This window comes from Cannabis sativa, chromosome 4, assembly GCF_029168945.1.
Source record: "Cannabis sativa cultivar Pink pepper isolate KNU-18-1 chromosome 4, ASM2916894v1, whole genome shotgun sequence".
Classification (NCBI taxonomy): domain Eukaryota; kingdom Viridiplantae; phylum Streptophyta; class Magnoliopsida; order Rosales; family Cannabaceae; genus Cannabis; species Cannabis sativa.
In genome coordinates, this window is record NC_083604.1 from 13,232,863 (window position 1) to 13,244,386 (window position 11,524).

Sequence of the window (11,524 nt, forward strand, 5' to 3'; positions counted from 1 at the left end):
TTGGAATCATCATAACAAATCTCTTTTTGCAGATAAGAATCATATTTTCAAAGACATAGAACCTTTTATTATTTCTTACTTGCAAGAATATTCTGAAGCCCAAAACAAAGTTCTCCCTAGACCTGAAACTGCTACAGAAGGCAGCTCTTCAACAGCCCTTATCATTGATTCAATTCTGCCTTTTCCTAGAAATTACAAACTCAGTGTGGATGCGGCTGTGCAAAGGCAACATAATATCCATGGTTATGGTGCGATTGTTCAAGATCATGTTGGCCGAGTTATTGCTGGTTTTTATTCCTCTGCTATCTCAGGTTTGCCTCCTATATTTGTTGAAGCAAAAGCCCTTCTACGAGCTTTAAATTAGTGCAAGGAAGTTCATTTTCCAATTGGTTTGATAGTCCCTGACTGCCAAGTGCTCATCTCCAAAATCCTAAAGAAGCAGAAAGATTTTTCAGCTCTTTCGGATAAAGTTTGGCAAGTCATTTTCTCTTTATCTCATTTTCCTCATGCCACAATCAAATTCATTCCTAGAAGACACAATACGCTCATGATACGAAGCAAAAGGCATTAGGAACTAATAAGGAAATGTTGTAGAACAATTGTGTTTCACATTCTTAGTTTTCTGTATTTGGACCTTTATTGCCTCATCTTAGATACAAAGCTTGTATTTCTCAAAAAAAAAAAAAAAATAGTTATGAAAATAACCCTAAAACTTTGTTGAATAATGATGTTCACAATATACTGAGTATTAAAAGTTTGAAAGAACCAAAGAATGAGTGGATAAGTTTTTCGATCAATGGTCGGATATATTTTTTGTCAGGCTTTTTCTTTTGTTCTTCGTCTTCTATCAATGTTTTAAGTTTTAATTTTGTGATTGTAGACATTTGGAAAAAATTAATAGAGGTATTTAGCCGATTACAATAGGCGTAATTTGTTTAGTTGGATGATCGGACGGTCATATTGGTGGCCAAACACGTCATAAAATTCCAATCAACCACTCACAATTTCTCAATAACTTTTTTTTAAAAAAAAATAAAAAAATCCCAAAACTCACAGGAGACGAAAGTGAGAGAGCAAAGAACAGAACAGAGTAGTCTCTCTCTCTCTCTCTCTCTCTCTCTCTGAGCAAGAGAAAAAGAAGCCAAGAGTCGTCGTCGTCGTTTTCCGTTGGCCGGCCAAGATGATGCCGCCGGAGCTCCAACCACGCTCCTTCCGACCATACATATCGTCCTCTCTGAGCGCTCCTTCTTTTTCCTCCTTCAGCAATGGCTCCCCACCTTACTCTTCCTCCGATCGGAGTCCTGAATTGGACCCTTCTTCCACTTCTAGATCTCTTAACAATTCCCGTTTCTCCCCAGCTTCCTTTGCTCACAATCTCAGAATCTCCGTCGCCCTCCTTCCCTGCGCCGCCTTCCTCCTTGACCTCGGTGGCACCCTCGTCCTCGCCATTCTCACCCTCGGCCTTATGATCTCCTACATCGTCGACTCCCTCAACTTCAAGACCGGTGCCTTCTTCGGTGTCTGGTTCTCCCTCATCTTCGCTCAGATCGCCTTCTTCTTCACCTCTTCCCTCACCTCTTCCTTCAATTCACTCCCGCTCGCTATCCTCGCCGCCTTACTCTGCGCCCACACCAATTTCCTCATCGGCGTCTGGGCTTCCCTTCAGTTCAAGTGGATTCAAATCGAGAACCCTTCCATTGTTCTCGCCCTCGAGCGCCTTCTCTTTGCCTGCATCCCCTTCCCGGCTTCAGCCCTCTTCACTTGGGCCACCATATCCGCCGTCGGCATCCACAACGCCTCTTACTATCTCATGTCTTTCAACTGCCTTTTCTACTGGCTTTACTCCATCCCCCGTGTTTCTTCCTTCAAAACAAAGCAGGAAGTCAAGTACCATGGGGGACAGGTTCCTGAAGATAATTTCATTCTGGGGCCTCTCGATTCCTGCTTCCACACACTCAATTTGCTCTTCTTTCCTCTTCTCTTCCACATTGCCTCTCACTACACCATCCTCTTCTCTTCCGCTGCCGCTGTTTCTGATCTGTTCCTCCTCTTCTTCATTCCCTTCTTGTTCCAACTCTATGCCTCTACCCGGGGTGCGCTTTGGTGGGTGTCTAAGAATGCTCAACATCTTCACAGCATTCGGGTCATGAACGGTGCTATTGCTTTGATTGTCGTCGTTATCTGCTTGGAGATTAGAGTTGTCTTCCACTCCTTTGGCCGCTACATTCAGGTGCCCCCACCGCTCAATTACCTTCTTGTCACCACGACTATGCTTGGAGGAGCTTCCGCAGCTGGTGCCTATGCTTTGGGCATGGTTTCTGATGCGTTCAGCTCCCTGGCGTTCACTTTTTTGGCTGTTGTAGTTAGTGCTGCTGGGGCAATCGTTGTGGGTTTTCCTCTAGTGGTATGTATCTCTCATTTTGCTAGTACATTGTTGTTCCTTTTGAATTTTATCTATAGTTTCTTGCTGAACAATTGACTGTCTTTGCGCTTGCTTGGAGTAGTTTAGCAAACCATATAATCCATTGATAGCTACATCTTCTAACCAAGTGAACTCATATACATGGATTGTATGCTCAATGACTAATCCAAAAATCAGCAACTGTAAAGAGAGATGACAACATGCATAATATCTCTAATTTGATAAAAATGCTTATAGCCATTGACTGTTAGTATTTATTGCTTTTATTGTAGTTTGTTCCATTGCCGTCTATAGCTGGCTTCTACCTGGCTCGTTTTTTCACTAAAAAGAGCCTCCCATCGTACTTTGCCTTTGTTGTGTTGGGGAGCTTGATGGTGATGTGGTTTGTAATGCATAATTTCTGGGATTTGAATATCTGGATAGCAGGCATGTCACTGAAATCTTTTTGTAAACTTGTAACTGCAAATGTTATTTTGGCCATGGCTGTTCCTGGTATCGCTCTTCTTCCCGCAAAACTTCACTTTTTGACAGAGGCTTGTTTAATTGCTCATGCTGTGCTGCTTTGCCACATTGAGAACCGATTTTTCAATTATTCTGGTATTTATTACTATGGCTTTGAGGATGATGTGATGTACCCAAGCTATTTGGTTGTTGTAACAACACTAGTGGGTGTGGCTCTAACTAGAAGATTATCGGTTGATCATCGGATTGGTTCAAAGGCAGTTTGGATATTGACCTGCCTGTACTCTTCCAAGCTTGCTATGTTGTTTATTACGTCAAAGTCTGTTGTATGGGTGTCTGCCATCCTCTTATTAGCTGTTTCTCCACCAGTACTTCTATACAGGTAGTTTATCAGTTCATTACATCAAAGAATCTTTAGTTTTCACCGTTGTTCAAATTTATTTAATGTGGATATGAATTTTCAGGGACAAGTCAAGAACAACTTCTAAGATGAAAGTTTGGCAAGGCTATGCACATGCTGGTGTGGTTACTTTATCTGTCTGGTTTTGTCGTGAAACAATCTTTGAAGCTCTCCAATGGTGGAATGGGAGATCCCCATCTGATGGTTTACTATTGGGTTTCTGTATTGTTTTGTCGGGCTTGGCATGTGTACCCATAGTTGCGCTGCACTTCTCTCATGCCCTGGTACTTCCATTTCTTTCTTTTGCTTCTTTGTTAAGTTCAACTTAGGTTCTTCTATAGAACCATTTACAAAGAAATTGAGGAAGAAAGCAATTCTTTTATCACCAAAATCTGTTGCTTCTACAATTCCTAATTAATATCTTAAACTATGGGATTGGCAGTTATGTCTTTAATTTTGCTTGTCTTCTGATTTATTTTATTTTTACAGAGGTGGGGGGAGGGAAAGGATTATAGAATGTGTTGGCCGATGAGTAGCCACTTAAAACTATTTGACTAATTTATGGTTGATCACTTTTTTTAACAATACCATTCAATTTCTCAATATGGTGTCTTATCATAAGAAACTGAATACGGTTCTTGGAGACTTCTAAAATCTTTATCGTTTAGACACGAATCATTAGTATTATTCAATGCTAACCGCATTTTTCTTTTCTCTTTACTTTGTCATTTTGCAGTCTGCTAAAAGATGCCTAGCACTGATAGTTGCAACAGGTTTATTGTTTATCCTGATGCAACCACCTATTCCTATTCCTTTAACATGGACTTACCGATCTGACTTAATCAAAGCTGCCCGACAGTCTGCTGATGACATCTCCATATATGGCTTTGTGGCACCAAAGCCCACATGGCCAGCTTGGCTGCTTATTGGTGCAATTCTGCTTACACTGGCAGCTGTTACATCAGTTATACCAATTAAGTATATTGTTGAGTTAAGGGTGTTTTACTCCATTGCTATGGGTATTGCTTTGGGTGTGTACATTTCTGCTGAGTACTTCCTTCAGGCAGCCGTCCTCCACGCTCTCATTGTTGTGACTATGGTCTGTGCTTCTGTGTTTGTGGTCTTCACTCATTTCCCTTCTGCCTCAAGCACAAAGCTTCTACCATGGGTATTTGCTTTACTTGTAGCACTGTTTCCAGTAACATACCTTTTGGAGGGTCAGGTAAGAATCAAAAGTATCTTTGGAGATAGTGGAGTTGGAGAAATGGGTGAGGAAGACAAGAAGTTGACGACTCTACTAGCTGTTGAGGGAGCAAGGACATCTCTTCTTGGTCTGTATGCTGCAATCTTTATGCTTATAGCTCTTGAGGTAAAGTATGAACTTGCTTCACTATTGCGTGAAAAAGCTGTTGAAAGGGGGGGAATGAGACATGTTCAATCTGGCCAAAGCACATCATCCACTAGTTATCCTCCAAGAATGAGATTCACGCAACATCGGCGAGCATCTACTGTGTCCAACTTCACAATCAAGAGGATGGCCAGTGAGGGAGCCTGGATGCCTGCAGTTGGTAACGTTGCTACTGTAATGTGCTTTGCAATATGCCTCATCTTGAATGTCAATCTGACGGGTGGCTCAAACCGTGCAATATTTTTCCTGGCACCTATTTTGCTACTCCTCAACCAGGACTCTGATTTTGTGGCGGGATTTGGGGACAAGCAGAGATATTTTCCTGTGGCTGTAGTTATATCAGTCTACTTGGCCATGACTGCTCTGTACAGCATATGGGAAGAAGTCTGGCATGGAAATGCAGGCTGGGGCTTGGAAATCGGTGGGCCAGATTGGTTCTTTGCAGTGAAGAATTTGGCTCTCCTCATCCTCACTTTCCCCAGCCATATCCTTTTCAACAGGTTTGTGTGGAGTTACACTAAGCAAACAGACTCAACACCGTTGATAACTCTGCCTCTAAATCTTCCATCTGTGATAATCACGGATATTCTGAAAATTAGGATATTGGGTTTGTTAGGAATCATTTATTCTCTGGCCCAGTATCTGATCTCTAGACAACAGTATCTCTCTGGATTAAAGTATATTTAGGCAACACAGAATCTGTAGACTGTACAATATGTTTTTGGCAAATATTTCAAGTGAGGTGAAAGTTGGAGATTGTCACTTGCTTCTTTCACAGTCCTTACTCTTTTTTGTTTAGGCTTTTGAATGCATGGAATTGCTAGAAGCATCATCCATTACCTTTTTTGAGTTAATTATAGCAAAAACATTCCAATATGTGAACTAACCTTGTAAACGTTACTAATGGTTCCTCCTTGGTTATCTTAACCATTTTAACTGAACATTTTGACTTAATGTTGTAATAAACCTGGCACATCCAGTATCCACCACAAGGAGGATTCTGGAGCAAGTTTCTCATTACTAAGAAATGAATACACATCATAATATCATATCATAGTAGAGGTATGAACATGTTAGATTTTGTTTCAAGTTGTCATATTTCTTACTTATATCAGGATTGGATTGATTGGCAAGAGATAACCAATATCAATTTTTGTCAAATGAATGAAAGTAAAAGCTGGATTTAGGATGAAATAGGAGGTCTGATTTTGGATTGTTAAAAATGAGGACGAAGTGCTGTGTAAATCGGCCATTGCATTGACCACCAGACAATGCTCATTGAAGTGTTACGATATGCATTGATATACTTGACGTCTTAATGCTTGGTAGTAAGCAGTGTCAAATTCAAAGACTTCTAATCCAAGAACGAAATGTACAATCTTCTAATGCCTGTCCATTATTCTATTAGTTAGTAATGAAATAATGAATTAAGAAAATTTTACCTAATTGATAAAAAAAATTTTAAAAAATTACAAAAATATGTCAATACCGAAAAAAAATTATTTTTACTTTTTTAAATTTTTTATTTACAAAAATATTTTTTCAGTAAAATAATAAACTATTTTTTTTTTTTGTTTTATAGTTTATTTATAGTTGTCATGAGGTTACTTTTCTAGTTGTTTTTTATTACTTTATAGTTGATTTAGACCATCTCCAATGGGAAATGCAAAATTAATCTATATTTAATACAAATAATAGGCTTCTGATATTTTTGTATCAACATTTAATATTATACTCCAATGCATAAATGTGAACCTTAATGCAAAATTTAATATCTCATTTGATGCTCATCTAATAGTTTATTAAAAATATAAAATAAAAATAATCATACAAAAATAAATATAAAATTTAATAATAAAAATTATGAAAGTCATTTAATGCAAACAAGCATGCTATCTAAACTTTAATAATAAAATATTAAAAATGACATGATAGAAAATATAAAATCATAATATTTATTGTGATGCAAATTTTACATCATGATATATTGTGATCTAAATTTGGATCACTTTTTGTTATGTGAGATATTTACATCATAATTTGGCACACCATTAGAGTAGACTTTTGACAAAGTGAGCTATATTTTACATTTGCATCACTTATTTGCATCTCCAATGGAGATGCTCTTATAGTTGTTGTGAGATTAATTTCTAGTTTGAAAAATCGTATTTTTGCAAATGCCAATAATATTACTAAGTTACAGTAAAAATACAATTGTAACAGTCTACAGCAACATATTGCAATTCTGTCACTGCATAACACAGATTTGCAGAATAAAACCAGAACCAAAAATAAATAAATGTAGAATTTAAAATAACTTGACACAAGAGAACTATACGTGATATCAATTTTATTTTAAACACTTCTAGTCCATGAGTCCACACTTAGAGAATGAAATCAATTAGTAAAGTCTTAAATAATTACAAATACAATTGACTTAAACAAGTTTAGACTCCCTCTAAATCTTCCCCACGATCTTTTGTAATTCACTTCACGAATCTGATTTTGAAACACCATCAAACAGCGAACTCCCTTCGTCCTTGATGTGTGAGTACTTACTTCCTCCTGAAGTAAGGCTTGAACTAGTCTTCTCCCGAAAACCTTTCTCTTGTTCAATCAAGTTGTTCAACCGATCCTAACAGCAGTATAAGAACAATAACATAAACACTAAAACATAGTTGAACAACTAGGTTCTCACAAAAAGAACTCTCTCCTCACAAATAAGAAAATACGCAAAAATGAAAACTAAAAGACGTAAATCGTTTGGCTACTCTCTATGTTCTATTTGTAGAACATAGTAACCCTAGAGACAATCACAAAAATTAATTTTACAACTGTACAAAAATTCCTTAAAAAATTTCCTGATTTACAGCAACAGAATCGAACTCTACAACAAAAGATCAGGACTAGAAAGGAAACTTTCCAAATTTGACCAAGATCACGAATTTGGACTTCAAACCTGCCAAATATAGTTTATATGATCTGATCTTATCAAGGCAAAACCAAAATCATTAAAAAAAATAAAAATCAAAGTTTTCTAAAACTAGACAACTTTCCATAAGAAAATTTCTTCTCTTATAAGAAGTTTCCTAAACAAAATGAGACAAGCTGAAAATGAATCTTTCCTTAAAAGAAAATAGTAATTAGAGGCGCGAAATCACTATAATAAAAATAGTTTAATTGCACAAGAAAAATACATATTAAATAAAAAAAATATTTTGACACCTTTTTTGCTAAAAAATGACTTTACAAGCTCCCCCATTGGCACTTTAGGTAATCAAAATATTTTTAAATAATATACACCTACAAAATAAAGTTAGCAAAATCATATATTAAACTCCCCATGAGAAACACATCATTACACCAACCTCAACTCCCCTTGAAAAAAGAGTCCAGAATTGAGTATACAACACAAGAAATTAAAACCATTACCCCCCTTTTTGTTTATCTATAAGGGCCAAAGACAAAAAGAAAATAAAACAAGTCCAACAAAAAATCACCAAACAAGTTAAAGTAAAGGAAAGAGAACACAAAACTTAAGCCCCATAAAGCTTGATCAAAGTGGACAATTGTATGGACATTTCTTATTGAACCTCCTCCATGTTAGCCAAGCAATTTTTCATCAAGGTCACTTCCTGCTTGACTTCTTGCACATCAATAGAAGCAAAACTGGAACCTGTAGCAGTAGTAGATGGAGTTCCACCAACAGAAGCCTTAGGGTGCTTGAGGAAAGCTCCATCAAAATACTCCGAGAGTTGAAAAATTGTTCCAGTGAAGGCAGGCTCAAGTGTCTCATTCAAAAAGACCACATGCTTTTGAGATGAAAGAACCTTATAGATTAGATTCGGAAAAATAAGCTTGTGGTTTCGTTTTTTACCTCGACGGAAGGATATAATTTGCTCCATGATGAGAGAAGCCAAGTCAATAGTTGTCCCTGTAGTGATTCGAAAAAGAAAGAGCCAAATCTTGAGACACCATCATCTTGTTAGAGTTTGGGAACCAATTACTAAGAGCAAACCGCATTAGTAAGGCATGGCCATAAGTAAGATGAGTAATGCAGACTTTGACCGGCAAGCCATTCAACTTGTTCACCAATGATTTCAGTGAGAATGCAATCATGATCCATGGACATATCGCCACTCTTTACACCTTTAGGCAATTTCAAGACTTTAGCAATATCTTCAGTGAAAGAAAATCAATGCCCGCAAACATAGACTTTGCTAAAGAACTCATATTTTTTATCAAGCAACTCATCAGTCAAATTAGCATAAAATTCCTTAACTATGCCATTAATATAACCTTCAAATTCAGTTAATGTGTCCTTCCAATTTTGATATTGAACACACTTTATAATGTCATAAACTCGATAAGCATTTAAATCAAAATTTCTTTCATTTTTAAATTTACGGGTAGCATATAACTTTCAATCACGTTGATTGTCATTATAAAAAAAATCTTGAATTAATAGCTTCAGAGGAAAAAAGTTTGCTAGAGAAAAAGCCTTCATAGGTTGTTTTCCTTTTGCTGTTGCTAAAGCTTTAACTGTAGAAGCAAATCGAGGAGTTGTTGCTACAGATTTAGGCAATGGCGGTTCAAGATCTAGATCAACAAGTTCTTCCTCACTTTCAAAAGAGACAACATCATCTTCTACAGAAATTATTTTTTCAAATGAAAAAGTCTCGGTTCTGGATCAAATTCCTCAAAAGACACTTCCATGGGATCTTCTTCTTCATCATCACTCGAGGAGGTCGAAAGAGTATTGAGCTTGAGATTTTTAGCAACAGCAATAGGCCTATCATGATTCCTTTTGGTTTGTGCTTTCTTTTCAAGAGAGGCTTGCTGGGCACGGATCGGAGATGAAGTACCTTTTGGGGTTGATGCTGCAGAAGCCACACCACTAGCAACAGGTGGTGACTGAGAACCACGAGAAAGAGAGCCCTCAACAGAAAGAGAAGAAGACTTTGAACCAGACCTATAACTCTTGGGAAATTCGGTGTCCGTCATAGATTTTTGAGCTAGGGTTTTGGGTGTTCTCTTGCTGGAAGAAGGAGTTGAGGATGAAGCTTTCTTTGATTCACGCTGAGGAGGCGATGAATTAACTAGAATCGAGGCAGTTGCAGTAGCAGGAGGTGATTGTGATGGCTCAGGCGATTCATTCAATGGGGCAGTCTCTGATTCATCTATCTTCCTTCGACGTCCTAAATTCTTTATTTAAGCCATGGAATTCTGAAAGTAAGAATAAAAACAAAGAGAGAAAAAAAATAAAGAAAAGAGAGATCGGGTAGATAGAGAGAATTTGTGAGATTTAAATGAAATACAAATTGATATATATAAGGATAAAAAAGAAGAATAAAAGGGAAACCAATTTGAAAAATAAAAAAGGAAACAAAAACTACGTACCTTATCCTTTTACAAAGAAAAACTGCCCCTTCCTTCTTTTTTTTATTATTATAAAAACACACAAGAAAAGAAAAAAAAATAGAAAAGGAAACAACAATTGCCTTACCCTTTTACCAAAAAAAAAATGCCCCTTTCGCATTTTTCTTTTTAAACAAATCAATTAAAATTTAAAAAATCAATCAAGATCAACAATTAAATAAAATACAATATATAAGAAATCAAATTTTAATAGAAAACTCATCAAAAAAAAAATTTAATTGGAGCACATGTTGATACTTATCACAAGAAAACAAATGACCAAATTTTCTTAGCCCACAAGTCAAGCCACACGAATTTTTTTTTATATATTTGAAAAAAAAATACAAAATATTGAAATGATAACTAGTCTTTATTAATTTATTTTTCAAAGTCTTAGAGCATCTCCAATATGGGCAATTTTTAAAATTGTCATAAAATTTCACAGCATCTCAAAATATAATATTTTATTTTATCTCTCATTCACATTATTTTTGACTACTTTACTACTAAAAATGCTCTAATATTATTTAATATTAACTTATATTTTTATTATTAGTTTGTTTCAAATATTATATTTTTCATTTTTTTTTTTGAAAAAACACATAAATCGTTGCTCCTGTGCAACCACCCCAGTTGCCATAAAATTTATCTCTAATGCATAAGCTACTTTAGAGAGTAGCTCACCACCTGACACAACCCTACCAAGCTACTTTGACTAGCTTGTGTTGAAGCTAGAGATGGAAATTTATACTGCGGGGATGGATAACCGCGGGGACCCGCCCCTAATGGGGTGGGGATTCCCCATCTTAGTGGTTAATGGGGCGGTGGTGGAAGACAATTTCAATACCCGAAGCGGGGATGGGGCGGGGACGGGGATAATACTATCCGCACCATATCCGACCCCGATATAGATATATATAATTTTTTTTGTTTTTTTTTCAAACTTTGACACATATTTAGTTTTTATTTTCTATTAGGTTATGCTTTTTTTTAAGTATGTTTATTTTTTATCTTCTATGAATTATGAATGCATAATAAATATTTGTGAGAATATTAGTTTAACTTATTTTTTTCAATTATTTTAAATTAATTTGTTTTTTCATTTTACCTTAATGGATACCCGATGGGTTTTCCATAACCGATGGGTATTCCCCTACCCCGAATTCGTTGGTTATTAGACGGGGATGGAGCGGGGATGGGGGTATAAACAGGTAGCGGGGATGGGGGCGGGGATTGCATTCCCCGTACATTAACCGACCAATTTCCATCTCTAGTTGAAGCTGCTCTTATGTGTCTATTTATAGAACGTGGTACCCCATTGGTGACAATTATTAAGCAGCAACAAAGATGTTTTTTTCTCTTTTAATTATTTCATGTAATTGTTGATAGTTGTGCATGAATTAAAATGTGATGA

The 11,524-nt window shown here is 36.6% G+C and overlaps 1 protein-coding gene across 1 annotated transcript; it reads left to right on the plus strand.

Moving 5' to 3' along the window:
* The first annotated feature begins 86 nt into the window (after positions 1-86).
* Positions 87-5,710, plus strand: LOC115712682 (uncharacterized). The gene is made up of 4 exons (XM_030641010.2): positions 87-2,404; positions 2,695-3,266; positions 3,349-3,568; positions 4,021-5,710. Exons 1-4 carry the CDS (start codon positions 1,181-1,183, stop codon positions 5,377-5,379), a joined length of 3,375 nt encoding a protein of 1,124 aa, XP_030496870.2. The 5' UTR covers positions 87-1,180; the 3' UTR covers positions 5,380-5,710.
* Positions 5,711-11,524: the final 5,814 nt, after the last annotated feature.

What these genes read in the sequence shown, in the direction of transcription:
- LOC115712682 (XM_030641010.2), top strand. Translation starts at nt 1,181, where the DNA reads ATGATGCCGCCGGAGCTCCAACCACGCTCCTTCCGACCATACATATCG. An exon ending in CCACCAGTACTTCTATACAG is followed by an intron (nt 3,267 to 3,348) that starts GTAGTTTATCAG and finishes ATGAATTTTCAG; the next exon opens with GGACAAGTCAAGAACAACTT. An exon ending in TGCACTTCTCTCATGCCCTG is followed by an intron (nt 3,569 to 4,020) that starts GTACTTCCATTT and finishes GTCATTTTGCAG; the next exon opens with TCTGCTAAAAGATGCCTAGC.